The sequence below is a fragment of the Propithecus coquereli genome, unplaced genomic scaffold, assembly GCF_000956105.1.
Source record: "Propithecus coquereli isolate 6110/MARCELLA unplaced genomic scaffold, Pcoq_1.0 Scaffold10, whole genome shotgun sequence".
Lineage (NCBI taxonomy): Eukaryota > Metazoa > Chordata > Mammalia > Primates > Indriidae > Propithecus > Propithecus coquereli.
In genome coordinates, this window is record NW_012133858.1 from 6,224,842 (window position 1) to 6,247,264 (window position 22,423).

The window sequence follows — 22,423 nt, forward strand, 5'->3', positions numbered from 1 at the left end:
ACTGGGAGCAGATTGGAGCAGATTGGGTCAGACTGGGGCAGACTGGGAGCAGACTAGGAGCAGATTGGGGCAGACCGGGGCAGACTGGGAGCAGACACAAGCTCGACTATCCTTTAGTTTAACTAGCACAGAAACCTGATGCTGTGAAAACCAGCAGTATTAAGATATACAGGGAACAAAGCCAAGCCATGAAATGAACTCATTCTCTCCCTCACCTCCTGACACATGTGTTGGAAAGTTTCATTTAACAAAAGTGATGACAAAAGACAAATCTCTCAAATGTATCCACTTTTCTTCAATGCCCTGAACTACCATCATCTCACATCAGCACAACCACAACTGCCTCCCAACTCATCTTCCTGTGCCCAATCTTGTCCCCTTGTTATAGAAAGAAAATCTGATCTTGCCATTTCCCTGCTTAAAAAAGCCTTCAATGGGTCCCTTTGTTCCTAAATGAAGACCAAAGTCTGCTTATTCCTCCACACCAAGTTAAACTTTCCCACTTCCAGCAAAACAAGCACACATCTGTTGTAGAAGTGATCCCGGCTGCAGGTGGAGCAGACTCCTCTTCGTTTTTTATTTTGTTTTTTTGTTTTATTTTGAGACCGAGTCCTGTTCTGTTGCCCAGGGCTAGAGTGCTGTGGCGTCAGCTTAGCTTGCAGCAACCTCAAACTCCTGGGCTCAAGTGATCCTCCTGCCTTGGCCTCCCAAGTAGCTGGGACTACAGGCATGTGTCACCATGTGCGGCTATTTTTTTCTATTTTTAGTCGTCTGGCTAATTTTTCTATTTTTAGTAGAGACATGGTCTAACTCTTGCTCAGGCTGGTCTCAAACTCCTGAGCTCAAGCGATCCTCCCGCCTCGGCCTCCTAGAGTGCTAAGATTGCAGGGGTGAGCCACCACGCCCAGCCCAGGCTCCTCTTTGGAACAAGCAGTTCTGTCTAAAGAGAGACACAGTGTAGACCAGTGCTTCCAACTGTCGGCAAGGAGCAGTTTTCGTTTGCTTGTGCTTTTAGATACCCTCTTTAAATAAAGAAGATAAAGTCCCACTTGTTCTCCTCATCTTTCCCCACAGGCACCAACTATCGTGAATTTTGCTTTCTCGTTTCTAAAAAGAGTTGACTGTGGACTGATACGTTTGTAAAATACAATATTTTTCAAGGCTTCCACACGTGGATGTCATAGTCATGTCAAATAATTATAAACATTTCTGAGCGCTTACTCTCAGTTCCTGCGTTACCGTGTCCCAACAGTTCAGTCTGAGTAGCTCTGGTGTAGGCTGGTGCTTTTCAATCTCTTGTGTGCATCTCAATCACCCGGAAGCCTTTTTAAAACACAGATTCCTGGTCCCCAGTCTAAGAGATTTGGGTCAGTAGGTTTGGGCAGGGGCTCAGAAGTTGCCCTTCTAGCAGGCTTCCAGGGGACAGGGACGCTGCCAGCCTGCGCTCCAGACTGTGCGTAGCACTGGTGTAGGTTACGCGAGAGAGAAAAAACACTGGCCTGAAACCAGGAGACCACCCAGCACACGAGCAGACAGAAAGCATCTGGGAGGAAACCCACCAAAACGTTCACCAAAGTTAGTGCTGCCTTGGATAATGATTTACAAACTTTTTTACTTTCCCTTTTGCGCTTTTCTGTACATCCCAAATTTTATTTATGTTTTTACATATGCACATGCACACATACCCCTCCTCTAAATCTAGAAATCATGTGTGTATACATATTTTTAAAAGAGTTTATTTGATGTTCTTTGGCAGCCATATCACTGGAAACTTATATAAGCTTATGGACAACATCACCGACAGAGGTTTTTAAAATCATTCAACAACTGATCTTTTGAACTTAAGTACCGATGTTAGATTTATTATGATGTAGAAGTACATGTAATGTTTACTAGCTTCATAGGTCTTCTGAATATTTATCAGGGTGAGACAGAAGGCACTCACTATCACCTTAGGCTTGTCTGTCCTAGCCTTTCTGGTTTGAAAAGATTGTCCAGAATGAAGAACTCAGAATTCTTAGTCCTACTTTCTCTTTGATGTTTGTTGACATTTCTGTCTTTCTCAAGCAGTGGCTCTGTCTCCCTTATTCTTCACAGCTTGACACTGTTGTCACCACTGTCAGCACTGTTCATCAAACTGACAACCCATTTCTGGGCCTTAGCCTTTCTTATGAGCTAATTTGTCTTTGCCTATATGCTTATTTGGATGAAATCTATTGGACTATTTGCTCAGCCAGCCCCCTTCTGGGAAGGGTGCATCCTCTGTCACCTGCAGTTGGGGGAGGTCATGCTTGTACATATATGTAACACCACCCCCTGGCCATGGCTGATTGGTCCAGGAATAAACACATGATCCAAACTGGATCAATTAGTTCCTTCCCAGGAATCTCCAACTGGGAAGGAGAGAGAGAGAGCCTTTTCTGTCAAAATGGCTGGGCTAAGGACACACCCTCAACAGCTGTGTGGCGATCCTGTGTTCCATTGTGTCGTCTGGGCAGGAAAGAAAGTCTGTGTACAGACACACACAGCAAAGGGCAGAGGTGAGATATGAAGGCGGAGTCATGTTTACACGAGCTCTGAAAAGAAGCTGCCCTCCTCCAGTGGCTGAGGTTCCCTACAACTCTCTGAGTCCTGCCATTCTTGATGCTGGAATTCCATGACACACCCAGGATCCTTCTAGTAAATACTCTCTGTTGCTTCAGCCAGTGAGGGCTTCTTTATTCCAGGAGAACCTTAGCCACCATTACGCCTCCCACTACAACCCTGGACTACATTATAGACCTTTCTAGGTGGCCACATTAGTTTTATTCTAAAATTCATTCCGGCCGGTAATCCTAGCACTCTGGGAGACCGAGGCGAGAGGACTGCTTGAGCTCAGGAGTTCGAGACCCCCATCTCTACTAAAAATAGAAAAAAATTACCTGGGCAACTAAAAATACAAAAAAAATTAGGCAGGCATGGTGGTGTGCACCTATAGTCCCAGATACTTGGGAGGCTAAGGCAGGAGGATCGCTTGATCCCAGGAGTTTGAGGTTGCTGTGAGCTAGGCTGACGCCACAGCACTCTAGCCCGGGCAACAGAGCGAGACTCTGTCTCAAAAAAAAAGAAAAAAAAAATCATTCAGTTCTCTCCGTTTTTTCCCTCACTGAGCTCATTAGTGATGTATGGTTAGAATTTTGCCTTTTAAATCTTTCCATTCGCCTTCCACCTCTGTTCACAGCATTCTTTTTTTCTCTCTGTACCTTCTGAAACTTGCCTTTCTCAAGTCTACAGGTTGTATGTGGACATACCCAGTGCCCACTGTCCTCCACTGTGACAGTTTCCCACACAACTGTGGCTTTCTCTTGGAGTTCTGTCCCCTCCATCTCACCAAACAGCCTTTCCTAGTAGCAGGATCAGATGCAGGGCAGCAGTCCCCTCTCCCCAGGCCCTGCTTCCCTTCTGTTCTGACATGGAGAGAGGCCAGTCAAGACTGAGTTAAAATGACCACTTTTAGCTGAATGAGATTTGCAGCCGACTTCTGGATAATTACTTCTCTCTCCTTCCTCCTAAGCAGTTTAGTGCAGTCGTCCAGGATGTTTGTCCTGAGTGACTGCTGCCAACTCACAGCATTGCTGCGGTCTGGATCTTTTACAGCCCAATGCGACAACAGGGCAAACGCAATTAAAAGATGCTTTATACACTGCACCAGGCAGTTGGCTGGGACAGGAAGACAGTGCAGAATGATACTCGAGTGGAATGTTCTGGTTTCACCAGAAGAAGACTGTAAATGAGGAAGACAGGCTCTAAATCCTTGCTGGCCCTGCCGGGAGGCTGGTGGGGAAGCAGTATGAAGAGATGTGGAACCTCTGAATGGAAAGGATGACCCACAGAGAGGACATGCAGTGGTCCTGAAAGAGGGATGGATAACAACGTCTATGGCCAGAAGAAAGTAATCTGGGAAAATTATGTGAGTTCTATAATCACAAATAGCCATAAAACAGAAAAATGACTTAGAAGATGAGAATATTAAAAAAAGAGATAAGGGAATAAGAGGGGAATGGTTAAGCAAATTATGTCCATAGAGTAGAATTCCACAGAACAATCAAAAGTGACATAAAAAAATCATGCAGATGAAAACATTTCACAGTTTACTAGGTTTAAAAGCAGGTTACAAAACAGTACATTCAGTGAGATCCAATTTCTCTTAAAAAGACACACACATATGTATCTCTAGAAAAATATATAATACTAATGTTTCTCACACTTTAATATGCATATAAGTCTGCATATTACCAAATTTATGGGTCTGGTTAAAATTTAGATTCTGATTCAGTAAGGCTGGGGTAAGAGGCCTGAAATCACGCATTTCCAACAAGCTGTGAGGTGGTCCCGATACTGCGGGGCCCACGGACGCACTCAGTAGGAGGGAAACATGACATGTAATGGGTGATGAGATTGTTCGCTTCAGTGCTATTCTTCCTTTCGCTTATATCTATTTTTAAATTAATTTGGGTTAAAATAAGGAAAATCAATGGGCATGTGTTATTTTGTTTGTAAAAAAATTAATTTATTTTTAAAAAGTGAAAACAAGTGAAGCAAACCTAAGTGTCATGGGAAATACCATAAAACTGTGAGGAGGAACCAACGTAAAATTCAAGCAACAGAGGCAAAGTGCGAGCCTGAGGGGCAAGCTGAGGAGAGGGACTTGTCTGACAACAGATTTATAAAAGAATTCTCGGGCTGTATGACAAATGGTGTAAGTCAGAATCGTTGGCATCTGGGGTATAAACAGAGAAATATTTTGCGTGGAAAGAAAATTAAAAGGAGAACAGGGATAAGACAGGTGCGGACCTGAGCTGCCTCAGCCGGGCCGCAGGGCCTGCACTTCCTCAGGGACGAGACTTGGCAGAAGGGCTTGTCTCGCTCTTTCCAGGGAATATTCTCCCTGAGGAGGGAGGACTAAAATCTGGGCAGAAGCAAAAAGTCACTAGGAACTTTTAGAAAGGCAGGACGCAGGTTATGCTGAATCCAGAATGCTCTGGAGTTGGATGACTACAAGGAACATAGGAGTGAGAAAACCTCAAGCCCACGCACTTGGCTGGACAAAGCCAGCCTCCCTGCCTCCCTGCACTTGGACAGAGTGTGTGCCCCAAGAAGCCTGTGTAGAGTAGAAGCATTTCTAGCCTATGAAAAATCTAGCCTGAGTCACAGCCCAGGAAGGCACCTACTGTCATTGGTGGCAGTGGCAGAAGTACCAGTGTGGGTGGTCAGAGCCCTGCTATTTGGCACAAAGCGTGGAGTGATGAGTCACAGGCTCCCAAGGCGCTATCGCATAGATGGGGTTGAGATTCAGGCATTCCCAACTCCTTAACAACACCAAGGGCTGGCCCAGACCCCAGAGAAAGGCAGGTGGCAAGTGCTAATTATTATCAGCCACTGTCAATTGCTTTGCAAAACTAAAACTAATGTAGCTATCAAAATCATAAAATGACATTCACATACCATCACAGAATCAATAGAAGTTTAACCATAAGCTGCCAGTTCCAGTTACAAAAGATAGCTGAGAGCTAACCAGGCAGACAGGTGTCTGCCCTCTCCTGGACACAATGACGGTGACTTGGACCAATGGAGAAAAAGGAAGGCTCAGGGATCAGAGAGAAAGCTTGGCCATTTCCAGGATTCCACAAACATAATGGTGAGGACTTTTTCCCAACATAAGAACCTATAGGGCCAGGGGCAGTGGCTTGCGCCTGTAATCCTAGCACTCTGGGAGGCCGAGGCAGGAGGATCGTTTGAGCTCAGGAGTTTGAGACCAGCCCGAGCAAGAGTGAGACCCCGTCTCTACTAAAAAATAGAAAGAAATTAGCTGGACAACTAAAAATATATAGAGAAAATTAGCTGGGCATGGTGGCGCATGCCTGTAGTCCCAGCTACTTGGTAGGCTGAGGCAGAAGGATTGCTTGAGCCTAGGAGTTTGAGGTTGCTATGAGTTAGGCTAACGCCACGGCACTCTAGCCTGGGCAAAAGAGTGAGACTCTGTCTCAAAAAAAAAAAAAAAAAAAAACCCTATAGAATAGTCAATGGATGTAGGAGCATAGCATCCCCAGACATGGTCGTGTTTAATGATCTCTGAGAAAGGAATCACCAATGCCACTTAGAATAATGCACTGCAGCTCACGCCCCTTTCCTTCAACCCTTTATTTTTTTATTTTTGGAGGCAGAGTCTTACGCTGTCACCCTGGGTAGAATGCAGTGGCATCCTCATAGCTCACTACAACCTCAAACTCCTGGGCTCAAGCGATCCTCCTGCCTCAGCCTCCCGAGCAGTTGGGACTAAAGGCACGTGCCAATACGCTCAGCTAATTTTTTCTATTTTTAGTAGAGACAGGGTCTCACTCTTGCTCAGGCTGGTCTCAAACTTCCCAGCTCAAGCGATCCTCCTGCCTCGGCCTCCCAGAGTGCTAAGATTACAGGCGTGAGCCACTGCGCCCAGCCTCTTTCAACCCTTTATAGACTTATTTTCCTTCTATGGATCACTCTTCTATTCACTGAGAAATACAAAGCACTTTCTAATAAAACTTATTTAGGGAGCTATTTGGCCAAAGTAGGTTTAAAGTACTACAGGCTCATTCTGTGAGAGGCCTCAGGAGGACCGAGCAGACTGAATGGATCACAACTCCAGGGCACACACAGAGAGCAGGGCTGGCCACGTCTCCACACTCCCCACCTGTCTCGCTCGCTCTCTTTCTCTGCCATGCAATGGGACTGTATTCAGATAAGTTTCCTGCACGTGTAATACAGCTCTGCTGTACTTTGAGCCTTCCTCCCTCACTCACACTATTCTTAATCCATTCTCTAAGTAATTACCTAAGCCTCTCTGTCTTCAATACTTAGAATACCTTAGGATAAGGTTCTCAGGCTCGTGATGCAGCCACTACTGTTAGCCCTAAAATCGTCTCTTCTGAAAGACTACCATACAGTCCTAGTATCCAGCATTTGGGGAACAAGTCTCAAACGTCTTAAATTTTTGTCTGATTATTCAGCCTCCTTTTTCTACATTGAAAAGTTCCAGGTTTTTTTCAGTCTATTTTTGCGTGCAGGCTACTCTATTCTCTGACCAGTTTAAGAGGTCTCTGTGGCTCGGTTCTGGTTTTGAGTGAAGAATGAGATTCACACTAGAAAGTGAACATGCTCAATTCTACATGCCAGGCAGCCCCTTTAAAGCACAGCTATCCTGAACACAGAAGCATAAAGATGCTGAACCCAGCTGAGAAACTGGCTTGTCTAAATAGTGGTTTTTAGAAAAGGACATGTGCTGCTATCCAGACTATTTTACATAAGCCAAATCTCCAAAACACCCAAACCAACCCTTTTAAGCATTTAATTTCTAATTTGTCAATATCAGGAAATATCAGTGCAAGCAATCTTAAATGAGTCACAACTGCTTTTCTCAAAGTATTGAATTAGGTGTGAAACACACCATACAGACCCACCAACACTCGCACTGGGGCAGATGACTCCCGAGTCTGTCTCTGGCCTTGACCCCTGGCTGGACTGGACTGGAAGTCTCTGAGCTGTCCCTACATTCTCCTCTGTCTGGTCTACCCTCCTCACTGTAGCCTGAACTGCTTTCCTTGATCAAACTGCATTTCTGCTCTAAGACTCTCACTAGCTCCCCAACAGTTACTGATCAGAGTCTAAACTCCTCAGCCTGGTGATCCAAATCCTAACAGTTCAGTCCCCACATACTCTGCCAGTCCTACCCCTCCACTCTCCGCCTCCTCTCCTTCTATGCTCCAGCCACAACCACTTACAAACTGTCCCCAGAACACCATGGGCCACGGCTGCCTCAGGACCTTTGTTTAGGTTGCTCCTTCTCCCTGGGATGTCCTTCTCCCCCCATACCTGCCAGTCAGAGTCTCCCAAACCTCCCTCCAATTCCATCCCCTCCAAGAAGCAATGCCAGGTGACCTGCCACTCTCTGTGGGGCAGGTCCTTGCCTCACCCCTCCTGCCGGATTTCTCACAGTAACGCTCCACACAGCAGGGCTACTTAGGAATGTGCATCTCCCCTCCTAGACCTTGAGCCCCTGGAGAGCCCCGATCAAGCCCTTCTCTTTGTTTTCCCCATGCCACCGCACAGGACCCAAGGAGACAGTGGATGTGAACTGAGGGGACTGACACCCAGGCACTGACACAGGCCAGCCCCTGCCCAGAACAACGCTCCGCTTTTCCATACTTACGGTTTCCACAGTTGAGACCACCAAGGCCGAATGGGCAACTGCAAGTCAAGAAAGAAAAAAAATCTCAAAAGAAATAACTGAGGCAATTTACCCAAGTAATTTCTAAATAAGCTTTGTAATACATTCATCAGAATAAATGAACATGGAGCCTACCTCATACAGGTTTCATTTTCAAGCCTATATCCATCTTCACATGCTGAAAGAAAGAAAGAAAACCCATGAATGTGTCTATTTACCTCCCATGGTCCAAACTCACAGTTAATTAAATGCCAGCCACCCTGAAGTCCATAAGAATATTCTAGAACCAGAAGACTGCAGACAGCTTTAGAATTATCTATGGCCTGACCTAAATACTGTTGCCAGCTCAACTTTTAACCTTATCAAGAGACTTTTCTTAACCTCTTTGTAACTCTCAATTTCCCATCTATAAAAAGAGGACAATAACATTAATATCTTTTGGTTTCTCGGAGGGTATTAAGTAAAATAAGACATGCAAAATGGGTTAGCATAAGCCTGGCACGTGGCAACCACTAAATAAATGTTTGTAGTTGTGATTACTATCCAACAAATGCAATTCTTTTTGGAAGTTCTCTATAGATGAAAAGTGTCACCTGGGGAACATTTGTCCATACATACAAAGACAAATGAAATGCTTTACCTTCTTTGATATAAATCAAAGTTTTACCCTGACCTTGGCCCTCTGCCATGAGGAGGTGGGAGCTGTGGGTGACATCCTCTGGGGCACGGTGCCCAGGTTTTCATAGGAGAATGCTCACCCTATAGTTTGTGTGGGAGATTCTGGACATGTCTAGATATGTGTTAATGGGCACTTTGCCCAAGAACATAACTTGGAGCCCTCTGGCGGTGCAGCTCATGGAACGCCACTTCACTGAAGCAGCTGCGGCCCAGCCATTCCCCTGGATCAGCAGCTCCCAAATTCATTTGATTACAGAACATTTTTAACACTGCAATAAGAGGACAGAGGACCATGAGCTATAATGCATGCTTGAATGAAAGCAGACAATGGAAAATGGCCTTGTAGACAAATTCCTTGCTGCAAGGCATGGTGATTTGATTCAGGATTAACGTACAATATACATTGCATGGAAGATCACAGATGAGAAAAGGTACAGAGCGTGGAGCCACCATCCCTGAACAGATGGCAGACACACTAGTGGCTGTGAGGGCCGCAGCGTGTGTGGCTGGGGGGGAGCAGGGGATGAGGTGGGGGAGGGGGCGCATGTCCTGCAGCCGGTCCCCAGGTCTCTCACAGACTTCCTGGAGTTTCCTGTTGCAGACTTGTGCACGATAACATTCACCATGTAGATATGTTTAGTATTCTTCCCCCTACTTTCTTAAGGTTAGAAGCTAAATGTTTCTGACATTACCTTACTGTCATAGGCCATCTATTAACCTACCACTGGAGTTTTGTGGAACACAGTTTGGAAAACACTGTTCTAAGTAATCTATAATATATCTCACAGCAGATCATCAGAGAGCTGTGAACCTGGACTGCACTGTTTTGGCTCCACTGAATCACTTTTCCTGAGCTCCACGCTCTTGCATTAAGCACTATTTGTTATAAAAGCAGCCATGGGAAAGTCCCCACTGTACTTATTGCAGGATGTCACGGACCACGTTGCCACAATACCACTCAGCAACCTCCTGATGAGGATGCCCCAGAGAAACGTCTTTTGGGCCCAGTGCCTGGAAAGATAGGGATGCCCCTGAACAACCACACTTTATTCTATGGACCCGACTCTCCTCACAATCACGTTTCTTTCTTTGCCTCTGTTTTCAGGAAGCTCAGAACTTGAATGAGTGGCCTGCCCTTAGCAAACACGCAGGACCTTAGGGTGTATCTTTCTGCATATTCACTTTCCTTCTGGCCTCAACAAAACAGTCAGCTTATTTGCTTTTTGACTCTATTTACCTTTTAAACATTTTAAAATCTTACTTTATTATGTGAATTTTTACTAAGTGCTTCAAATCCTTTATGCAACAAGGTGGAGTATAACTGTATCCCGTTTAGGGAAGGAGTAATGAGGCTCCATCTCCCAATCTTTGACACCTCTGAGTTCTCTGCTGGCCTCGCTTGGGTAGGGTCCTTCTCTAAGGAAGCAGCTAAGCGCTCCTGCCTTTCCTTGACAGGCAAGGAAATCACCATGCCCCACAATCCTCCTCCCTCTGTGCGGCTCTGCCTCATGCTACTGCAGGGTGGTGGGAGTCAGGGAAGCCACCCCTAGATGGTCCATGGGTGGCTCGGGCTGCAGGGCAGCTACCCGGGGACTGCGAGATTCTCCAGTGACTCATCTCCACCCATCCCAGCACCAAGGTAGGCTGATGTCACATCAATCTGTTCTATTCTGAACACTTCTTCCTGGAAATGTTTTTACATAAAATCTACCCACCCAACATCAGCTCTCATCTGCTGGTGGGAGAGTTCCCTCCTTGGCTGTCATCCAGTTAGACACAAGGTCCATCTGTTGTCCTGCCTTCGACCTGATGGGTTGGGCTGTTTTCATTTAGCTTCAGAAGTGGCTTGACTCCCTGATGTGATGTAATGATATTTCTCTGTTGTTAATGGGCTCATTCAGTCATTCATCAATGACGGTGTGCTACTGCGTGCCTGGCGCTGTTCTAGGGCAACCTTGTCAGCGAGCGGCCCCTGCGCTCCTTAGAATCTGACACTCACCTCTCACCCAGAGGGACTCTGCCCACACAGCACTGAGGATGAAATGAATGTGGCAACAGCTAGTATATATGCCCAAAGTGCGCCTCCCTGTTGCTATGGGACACAAGCAAATTCAAGTCTTCTGAACTTAAAAAAAAATAAGTAAATTGTGGCATAGTAAAAGCTCTTTTGTTCCCTTGCAGGAAACCAAGTCAAAACATGCCAGTCTTTCCCTATATTACTTGCTGCTCTATAATCCATTTATTCATTCAATAGACATTTGTTGAACCCCACATGTGCTAACGCTATTCTGGACAGTTCTGGCTGCTCTCAAAGCACCAGCAGTCTGGTGAGAGACAGAGACATGCAAACAGATTGTTAGAATCCACCCCAGTGACTGCCTGATGTAGGACACCGACTTTAATTTTATATGTAGTTTTGAAAGTCTGGTGAAGACATTGTACAGACATTTTATGTGAGGCACCAAACATGCGGGCACCTGTGTGTATAATACAACGGAGACAACATCAAGACTTGCTAATGCATAGCTTGAATTGCAGTGATTTAGAAAAAACATACACACATCTCTATTCTCTATACAGAGGACTGAGCCCTGGTTTGAGGCATCCAAAAGGGATATCATTTTAAATATCCCTGTGCTCCAGTGCCGATGGCCAGGAGATGTCACTGCTAACCCATTAGAACCCAGCCAATGGGGCTGTGGCCCAGGAAGCTCCAGAATCCATTCATCAGAGGCCTGATGGCTGCAAATACTGTGAGAATGGGCTTCCCAGGGGGGCCTGGGCAACAAGCCTAAAACTAATCAAGGTTTCCTTATGCAGCTTCTTGGGTCACTATTTTGTAAACATAAGGCTGCTAGTGCCTGTGTCATTGCATTTGGTAAATCTTTGACAGCTCTGCTATTGCTAATGCTAGCCTGTAAGTGACACAATTATGAAATTGCTGACTTGGAAATAGAAGGAAGTAGCTCAGGCCAGCTAGAAGCAAAGGTGGCAGGACGATTCTTGAGGCACCATTCACAGGGACTACCACACCACCATGTCCGTGCTCCAGCCCACCTTGCGTACCCTCCCGCCAGCTGCACAGCACCCCAACACGCATGGGTTTTAGCCCAGTCACCCTCCCACATGAAGCTGAGTTCAATCTCCCTTCCTAAGAGGGGCGAGGAGTACTTTGCCTTAAACCAGGTAAGATGGAATTAGGAAGCATCATCTCTTTGTAGCAAAGCAGCGGTCTGGCGCAGAGCTGAGAAACGCTGTGTACCAGTCACGGATCAGGACAAGTGCCCAGCACAGAGTTGGCCCTCCTCTTCAAAACCCATCAGAGGTCCCGCCTGGAGAGCAGACAATGTGCGCTTGAAAAGAACTTCGTGTCTAAAACTTAACAAAGCCAGAGGCTCTGAAGCTCAGGATAACAGTGCTGCCCTGAAATGTGCTTTAACCGTCTGATGCAATGAGTCCTCTAATGCGGAGTCCGGACAGAAATAAATGTCATGTCACCTCGCCCCAGTATATGATTTTTACTCAGATTCCAGTAACATCCAGTGACATCTGTCACCAGCAAGGTGCTGACTGATCAGGAAAACTGTGCCATTCACGCTCTAAGGGGGGCGATGCTTAAAGCTACAGGATTTCTATTGCTAGTTGTTCTGGTGATCACAAATTGCCGCGGTCTTCTGTCAGCCAGGGTGCACCGTGCTCTGCACCTGCGTCAATTTGACTTTAAAGCAGTATTCTTGGACTGCACTCACTGAGCAGCTGTTATCTCAAACTGAATGAATTTAAGCCTTACCTAAAAGATTACAGAATTAGATTCCTGCTCTCAAACACTTCATGAAAACTTTAAAACTATAACTCATTAATTGAACAGCAGCCTGGGTAAAATACAAGCACAAATGCAGACAGCTTACCAAGTACCTCTATATACACTGCCTTCTTTAACCTTGGAATATCCAGTGAAGTATCATTATACCCATTTCACAGACGAGGACACTGGGGCTCAGGAAAATGAAGTGACTTGCCGAGGCGACACATGATTGGTACGGCAGAGCGGGCTGTGACTTGGGTCTTCCAAGCCTTGGTCAAACTCACTGTCTACTGAGCCACAGCTGCCTCTGAAAGATGTGGGCCTGACTCCATGCTGGTATTTCCACTTTAAAAGATTAGCAGACAACAGATAAAACTTTGGGAATTAAAACAATAATTTTTCTAACTTCCTCTAAGTGAAAAAAGAGAAGGCGCTGCAGCCATGCGCATTCCATTCTCTTTTCTTTTCCTTTGCACTTGATTGGCCAGCCCTGCATGCACCAGTCAGAGATAATGCTGTTATTCCAAGGAGATAATGTATTCAATCCTGCCATGGATGAGGTAAGAAGAACCAGTCACCCCCTTTAGAAGAGTCACAGCCAGAGCAGAGAGAAGGAGAGCACCGGGCAGAGTCCCGGGACAGGGGACAGAACCTGTGGCTACCTCGGCAGGAGTGATCCATCTTGTTGAACTGGAAGTAGCCCGACTTGCACTGGCACAGGGCAACGCCGTCCAGGTCGGTGCAGATGGAGGTGTCCCTGTCACACTCAGGGCTCTTTCGCTTGCACAAGCTGCCCGCTGAAGTGGAAAAACAAGGCAGTGAAACAAAACAAAACCTCCTCCATTTCAAACATTAAGTCATATGAACTTTCTTTTTCAAGAAGCTCTGAGAACAGTTTTCCAACTAGTCCTCTCAGAGGCCCATTCTGCACGGCCTTCTGCCACTCTTTCCCCAGTCGGCCCCAGACCTGCTAGTGGGTAAACTGTTCACAGTGTTCCCCATTGAAAACACCCTTGCAACACACTGTGGGCCGAGAAACCAAACTGGGAAGAAACAGGGCACCGTCCCCTGCTCTGGCACCTACTGCAAATACAGCCCTTGATGGTGCAGTGTCTTCTGTACCTTCGCACGAAAGGACTGCAGGGCGAGGATCAGCATAGACCCAGAAAATATGATGATGCTCTTAGGAAGCTGAGAGATGGAGCTGTACAGACCCGTCTCAAGTGAAAGTGTGTCTCACCTCTGTGCATCTGGGTGCCTAAAGGGACCAGGCACCACTCCTTGCGGCCAGCAGCTTGCGTATTACAAGGAGGTGTATGAAAGACAATCCGCTTGCCCAGGCCTGTAGTGTAATTATCTGGCTGTCCCCCTCACTACATTGATGGTTTCCTGAGACTTCTTTATCTCCGTGCCTTTAGCACTTTGCACGGAGATCGGCTGGTACACGTGTCAGCCCTCTAGTCACCGGGCCACCACCAAGAGAGACAGAGGTGGGCAGAGAAGGAGCCCATCGTTCAGCCTTGCTACCTTGTTCACTTTAGGGCTTATTCATTTCATGGGGAAAAAAGAATCGTTTCACTATTATCAAAATGCATTCGTTGTTGGGCACATGGCTGTCTATGAAGATGTAGACAGCAGACACAATGAGGGTGCATATTGCCATCTAATAGATAGGCCCGACATGTAAATGGAGTACACAGAGAATAGAACAAAAGTGTGAAACCAACCGGATAGTGAACAGTAACTTCTTTACAGCCACGGACAGGGCAAGGCAAGACAGGTATCTGCTGCTGTTGGAGGGCAGGGCCAGTTCAGAATGGGGAGGAAGCTGCGCTGGGAAGGGCCATGTGCATGCCGTGCCGTGAGGAATGACTGCCGATTTTCCAGGCACGGTCTCCCCTCTCCCACCTTAAGGAAGATACCAACCTATTCGGAAACCAGGAGCCAGCTCTTAGCACTGCAAAACTGCCCCTGCCCAGGCAGGTTCTAGCGATGCGAGCTGACACCCACACAGGGCTCCTGACGTGCACCCCCTTTTGTGCGTTCTGAGCCGGCAGAGAGCCTGGTCACAGGAGGTAAGCTTAGGACACGACTTCAGTTCTCAATGCCGAATTTCCTGCCTTTATCAGTGGAAGCTGGTGTGCTAAATCAGAACTCCATTTGTGTGTGTGACAGAATTTCCTTTGTTTATTGTAAAAAGTTGTATTTAGGGGAGAAAAATTAAAAATGGAAAATCTCACCAGGCAAACACTGCAAAACTGGCACCAGGGAGGTAGTGAACTTCCACAATCCGTCATCTAAACACTTTGAAGGCTTTGCCAGTCCTTAAGTCTTAATAGAAAGAAATATCTCCAGGGCAGAAACCTGTCCAGGCTGATAGTAGCCTTGTCCAGTGGCCACCCCGAGTTGCCTGGTCTGATTAGATATTTTCTGGAAGCCAATCTCATGTCTTCCTTCCATCACTCTTCTGAAGCAAGCCTTTCCCGCACAGCAGCAGATCCATGCGAAAGCATGGAAAGCTGGTCCTGCCTCTGCCGTGGAAAGGCTGCTACCATAAACATTCTCAAAGAACATTTATCATAAGTCCATCAAATAGAAGCACACATAATCCCATTTTCACGTTAAGCCTGGCGATGTGATTTTTCTACATTCGCAGTTCCCATGGTCTTTCCTTGGCATAACATCCGCCAAAGCAGACAATGAGAATCTAAGTAAATCTAAAGCTGAGACATTCCGGGGGGATTTCCAAAGATTCTACACCTCTGCAGATGACAAGAGCTGCAGTTCTCTGAAAGGCCAGGAAGTGGACATTTTGGGAATGGAAGGGAAACAACTTTCCTTTCCCTTGGCCGTATCCAGAACAGCCGAGTGCTGTCCACACATCGAAAACTGTCAAGCCCACCTCTCTGGCCCTCAGGAAATTTAGTGAGAGACCACACTGGGTTTGTTGGCAAAATCTGAAGAACCTGGAAGAAAATGTGGGAAGTTAGCCTGTTTCCAGCTAGTATGCACAGCTGTCTTTGTTCTCGAGGTTTCTGAATGGAGAAGTAAGAACAGGGACCTCAGGAGCAAGCAAGGATGACAGAAGCAGTCCCATAAGCCACATCCAAGTGGTCCAGAGAATGGAGGTCTCAGGGTGGGCAGGGCTGCTATGAGTAGCCACTGTCAAATCCAAATATCTGGCCACTTGATTTGCAAGGCACGAATGTATTTACCAGAGACAAAAAAATAATCTGGTACCATGTTGATCCCATATCACTATGAAGGTATTCCATAAATATTTAGTGAATTGAAAGGTACCCTTCCTACATCACTGGGGAGGAAAAATTGGTACCCTTAAATCCCTGGCAAGAGAAACAAAAAAGGGAAAACTAAAGAGCCTCAAAGTTTGGAGCATGATACAATGGGACATAAACTTGCTAACTAACTCCCCGATCAATAGCAACTTCAACTCCAGAAAGTTTCACTCTTTTTTTCCAAATTAATAAGTAGCCCTTAAATTTAAGGGCCAACCTCCAGCATTTATCCCAGAGTAAAAGGATAACTACCCAGCTCCCAAGCTCTGCAACACACAGGCCCACTCGAGAAAGCTCTCTAGACCAGCACTTCCAAAACCCCGACTTACAGGGAATGTCGTAGATCTACCAGCAGACAGAGCGCCAGAACCTGACACTTTCAGCTTATAGCCAGCATCTGGATGCCAGATGGGGAGGTTCCGACTGGATCCTACAACCTTTGCCAGCCCGCGTTGTGCAGTAAAATGAGCTAACTTTGATCACTTATGATGTCCCAGCAACTGGGACAAGCTCCCTTTGCGAAGAAGCACTTCAGATTCCAGCAGTCTTCCAATCTCAGAGGCGCAACTTCCCCTCCAAGACACGAATCTGCTTTCTGAACTTGCCTCTAATCCTCCTTCATTTGCCTCACACTAGATGCATTGTAGAAGCTTTGGCAAAACAGACAAAGCAAGAACAAGAAAAGGAAAATCACCACTAAGCACTGGAGCATTCTGGCCTACCTTCTTCTAGTCCTGTTTCTGTGCATTTATAATTTACGAACAAACAAACTAAAAAGACTGTAGTGTGTATAATACTTTACATGCTTTCTTACTCAATAGTACATCATGATAAAGGTTTTGGGGTCACTGACAAATATGTACATTCTGTGTGTGCATTTCTCTCTCCCCAAAGAGAGCAGGAATTTCTCAAGGGAAAGAAGGGGGATTTCTGGTTTGTTACATCAGCTCCCATAGCCCGCCTCCCTCCCACACCAACACTGGATAGAAGAAATAGAAGGAGCCACATGCCAAGGACCAGGGGCCCAGGGCTGTGTGTGCACAGGACTCCCTGTGTATGCCCACACACATGCCCTAAGGGGCACACACATGAAGGCCTTCTGCTGAACACCCATTTCAAAGGTAGACTCTGTGATGAGCTTTCCTGGGCCCAAGCGCTGGATGCCGAGGTCTATGCTTAACTATATGGGCAAGGGTCCTCCCAGAGGGCCTCTTACCTCTGAAGATCCGTCTCTGAGATCCCAAGAACTGGCAGATCTCAGCAGAGGACCTGCAGGAGTTGACACATTTCTGTATCCCATCAGCCAGGTCAAACAGCGTCACATTGGAGGCCATGGAAAAGGTTGTTTGCAGTGAGATCACCACCACGTTGGACTCCCTATGGGCAAAGTGCATGGGTTTTTAAATGGTCCTAAAATGACATGTGGGTCCCAGGGCTTTTAGAAAATGAATGTCATTGCCATTCTCCAGTGAAGGGGTGGGAGAGCAAGAAGGTCCAGTGACCTTGGCCCTGGGTCATCCAGTGGTGTGGTCAAAACAGGGCCTAGTCTTGTTGCTATCGCCCATGTTAGAATAGCCGCCCCTTTCCATACACTGGCTCACAAGCATACGTAATTCTGTTACTTACCTAGAAGCATGAACTGTGGATCGGATATAACCAGGTAACGTGGAAAAACACACATTTAACTGAAAGGAAGAACAAGTCTGCCGTTAACTGTGTTAGACAAAAGCCTTGGACCTAGAACCAATTTCCTATTTTCAGGATAAAACAGGCATTTTGTAGCCATCAGGAGCTTTACCCAGAAGTGGTGTCCTTTTTTTGTTCTCCTCTTAAATGCTTTTCTGTTCTTCACAAGTACAAAGGGAAAGAGGCAGAGAGTAAATCAGTGGGGAAAATCTTAGCAGGAAATGATGTTCAGAATAGCACCCTTGGATGCAAAACATCTTCAAAGGAGCAGATCTCTTCTAAAGCCCAGGGTTTCAAAAAACTCAGAGGCAACTGTTTATTTGGACTTTGCATAGCGAACAAGCTTCATTGAAACAGCTCAGCTCCTTTTAGCTGCCCCAAGGTTTAACAGGCCCTACACAGAAGCCTCGCAATCTTCCACGAGTTGACCTAACTCAAAGACAGGGCTTCTTCAAAAAGCCTCTTGTGGAAAATCACATTACGTGGTCAAGAGCCCTTTAGCTGAGGGCTCTTCCTGCATTCGCCTTGGGCCCTCGGAGAATGCAGAAAATCCCTCCACATCACAGAAAATGGGGACTCGAGGTTCCTCTTATGGAGCAGAGGGTCTCCATACCTTGTTCATTGCAGGCCCATCTGTCTCCAAAGCCTGCATCTCAGAGACATCCCACTCTCCAGAAGATGGAGATGAACATGGGACGTCATCAAACCCTTTTTGGCTTTGTATGGAATTGTTTTATAGTCTAATAGCAAGGATTTATTATTGTTGTTTTATTATGAACTTGTTTTTCCGAGTATTGGTAAAAAGAGTAACGTCTTGGGAAAGACCATTTCAGTGGCTTCCCCAGTCACTGTTTAAATCTTCCCTATTCCTTGGGGGCAGGTGCATCACATTACCAATAAATTATACGTTGACATTGGGCCAAAAATAACAAGTCAGATAAGTACTAAGCAGTGTGCAATGTGAAGGACTGCACCTCTGTACCACTACCTGAGAAGGAAATATCTACCTACCGCATGACTGAGAGGCAGCCGTGGTGGGGTGACAAGGTGTAGGACTAGCAGGTGTAGCATTAGTAGACATAAACCCTGCTGAATAATAGATAATTTAACTTTGCCCAAAGAGAGGTCGGGCTTTTGCCCTTGGCTCCTGAGAAGTAATCTCCAAGCCCTTGGAATGTCCTGCCTAATAAAAATGGTGTGATTTATGGTGGGGGCTTTGGGTAACATACTGTCAGCTCAACCTGTAGAGGGGATAGAGACAGGTCAGCCATGCGGGCAGTCAACCATGTCTACATGACAGAGCCCCAGTAAAGGCTCTAGGTGCCAAGGCTCAGGTGAGCTTCCATGGTTGGCAACACTCCATGCGTACTGTCACACACTGTGACCGAGAGGAGTCAACACTCTGTCCATAACTCCATGGGGAGAGGACAACTGGAAGCTCTGCATTTGGAGCCCTTCTGGACTCTGCCCTGTGCACCTCTTTCCTTGGCTGATTTTAACCTGTAGACTTTTACTGTAATAAACCATAGCCATAAGCGTAACAGCTTTCCACACCTCTGTGACTCCTTCTAGGGCCTTATTGAAACTGAGTGTGGTCTTGGGGATCCCCGAACTTGCAATTCGTGTCAGTAGCAAGAGTGCTCTAACGAGCTGTTCTCCAACTTTGCACCTGCTCTGTGTGAACTCAGGCAGTGCCACTAACTGCCAGAGCCACCCAGTTTTCTATGTGCACAGGTGTTGGCAATACCTCCTACGGGAGTGCGTCATCGGCATAGTGCCCGTCACAGGGTGGATGCTCAGTAGATAAAGAAATAGAATTGGAATCTGTATTTTACACAAATGAAATCCATAGTCCTATAGAAATGTATAATTCTTGCATAATATGCTAACTCTTACCCATAAAGAACAAGTAAAATTGAAATCAGAAATCAATTCATCTCTAAAACTTATTCTAATGGCAAATTTCAATTTTGTTTCTTTTTTTTTTTCTTAAATATACGACGGGGTCTCGCTCTTGCTCAGGCTGGTCTCAAACTCCTGAGCTCAAACGATCCGCCCGCCTCGGCCTCCTAGAGTGCTAGGATTACAGGCGTGAGCCACCATGCCCAGCCAAATTTCAATTTTCTGAACACCAAATCTCTGACTCAGGTAGCAGTTGAGAAGCAAAATTTATTATCTGAGCTTCCATTTTCATCTCTTCTTTCTTTCTCTCCATTTTTCTTTTTGTTTTTTATTTTTCTGATAAAAAGCAGGTAAAGAGGGAAAGCAGCAAAATCAAAGGCCCCTCGATAAACTATTCGGTGGATTCTGAAGCCCTAGATAATCAGAATTAACTGCTATACCTTTGACATTCCCTTGAGGAAAAGAGTATTATTCTCCCCAAGCTCTGAAACAGAAGGAGAGAGTCAAAGGGCTGTGACTACGAGTTTGCACATGGAAAACAAACACCAAGACACAGATAAAGACTGCAGATAAAGAGGACACATTTGAAGAAACACTTCTACTGGGCACCACTAGTTCTCAAAACCTCTCTTCTATTTCCGAAAGGCTTTTTATTTTACTGTGAAGTTTTCCTTCCAAACATAATAGAAGTGAAGAGTCCAGGAGATACAGCTGACCCCTAGGCGGTCCCCAACTAGGGATGAAATCTGTTCTAGAAAACAGAGGACCAGCAGGAAGATGCCTTTCAGGAAACCTACCGTTTTGGTGATTTCATTTTCAACTTCACGTAGATCTGAATGTTTTTCCACGGTAGTATTAAGAAAAGCTCTCTTTAATTTAAACTCTGTCACGAAGGTTCTAACTGAAAATGAAAATGTAGCCCGTTAGACCACACATCAGATGAACCTATGCAAGGCTGTGTGTTTGCAAATCTCTGGAGTATCCAGCTTTACTCCCCCTCACAGGACAATCTCTGCACATTTCCTTCTCCTTGAGGAAGGGGTCATCTTTCCCTCTTGTAGGTTCCTCTCTAGCAAAGTTAGTACCTACTGGCCAGAGCTGAAAGCTTAGACTGAGCAAACCTTTGGGAGAGAGACTCCAGGAGTCTTCTGTGTATGCATAAGGGCTGCTGAGAGAAGGAGCCTTCTTGACATCTCTGGAGTGCTCAGCAAAGCTGTGACAGAGGACAAAGAAAGCTGGTCTAAACAATACAATCCCAGGAGTTGGGGAGGGAGGTGTAGTGCCAGACACTAAAAATGCTCACTGGGCCTCATAAGGCTTTAGACAGAGGGAGGCTCTTGCTCTCCGTGGTCTTTAACTGAGTTATACCCTCAATTTCAGGGGGTGCTTTGGTTTCCTAGAGCCATCCCCATCCAAACCCCATTCCTCTTGCTTGGCGTAAATACCCTAATTCACCAATAAAAGAGGCTCCCAGAGGTTGCCTGCTTCCTAAGAAAGATCGCCTAGGCTCTCAAGGGCCAAAATTTAGCATTCAGGCTCACGTGTGTCTGTCTTCAAAGTTCTTTTTGCCTCTATACCGTCTGTGCCCCAAGAAGTCTGATATTCTAAGGACGACTAGGGGGTTGCAGAGAAAGGTTCCAAACATTCGTCGTGGGCCTATACTCCCTGGGCTGCCAGACTCCACGATTACAAGCCGTGTAATGAAAACAACCCATATTCAAGACGCTGTTAGGTTCAGAAATGAAAGAAAGCAGCTCCATTGGCAAGGCCCACCGCACTCATAAAATAAAATCCTAGTTAACACCAATTTGTGCTGATTGGGCCTGAGGGGAATGGGACTTACAAGTCGAAGGCAACCAAAAATTAGTGCAACATGCTTTATATCTGCTCTTATCTTCCCTTATATTAAATTCTTATCTTTCCCTCTGGACAGAAAAAAAAAAAACAACCCAACTCAACACACAGAAGTCCATGAAGCTGCTCTTTCACGGAAAGCTTGCATGCTGAATTAAGAAAAAGGCCCACAAATGAGCCAGGGAAAACATTTAACATCTTATACTTACTGTCTAAAGCCCTTAATCCTTATTTAACATCTTTTTGCTTGTTCTACAGTTCAGTGAAGCCAGCTGCTTAGGACTCTTTCTGAGCAGCAGGGAGTTCTTTGAAAACATTCTTGGCCAAATGAAAGCATTTCAGCATGCTCTAATTTGCATGTTCCTCTGATGTTTATGAACAATGAAGCTAAATGACTTGAAAAGGGAGCGATGATTGTTAACGATAGAACTGCTCTCCTCCTGATCCCTGCTACCTGTGGGACACTGCACACAGGCTTCCAAAACAGCTGCCTACTTCATTTTCACATCTCGTGTGTCTAGGTTTACCCCCAGACTCTCCGTATAGAAACACACATTGTAAATGTCAGGTGCACAGATCTCTTCTGATTAGGTCAGCAAATGCGGTCTCTGCTTTCAGCAAGAATATGAAGATGCATCAGTTTCCTCCCCAAACCCTGCACTCTCTCCAGGCAGGGTTTTTTGAAGACATTTACACCTCCACGCCTGCAGTTCCAGCATTTGGCTTTAAGTCAAATTTTTACTTCAAATTTACCTGTTGATTTCCCTATGCTATCTAAATGATGAGGGGGCGGAGATAATTATTACTTTGTATTCAGAGTAGTTTATTGTTTTCATTGCTTTCAACTCTGGCCCAAAAGTTTGAAGACTAATGTTAAATGATACCTCCCATCTGGACAGTTCTTTACCACTTTCAGAGCTTGCTCAAATACCCTACTTTATTTGATCTTCACAATATCCC

At 45.8% G+C, this 22,423-nt stretch overlaps 1 protein-coding gene across 2 annotated transcripts in view; it reads right to left on the minus strand.

Annotated features, from left to right (window-relative positions):
* The window catches only part of HEG1 (heart development protein with EGF-like domains 1), a 79,290-nt gene that overhangs the window by 12,236 nt on the left and 44,631 nt on the right, over positions 1-22,423 (minus strand). For both annotated transcript variants that reach the window (XM_012642342.1, XM_012642350.1), the window contains exons 9-14: positions 20,407-20,510; positions 17,648-17,706; positions 17,238-17,398; positions 13,388-13,522; positions 8,378-8,420; positions 8,225-8,262 (exon numbers count right to left, since the gene is read on the minus strand). In XM_012642342.1, the coding sequence (XP_012497796.1) occupies positions 8,225-8,262; positions 8,378-8,420; positions 13,388-13,522; positions 17,238-17,398; positions 17,648-17,706; positions 20,407-20,510 (540 nt within the window). The remainder of the gene's footprint in view (positions 1-8,224; positions 8,263-8,377; positions 8,421-13,387; positions 13,523-17,237; positions 17,399-17,647; positions 17,707-20,406; positions 20,511-22,423) is intronic.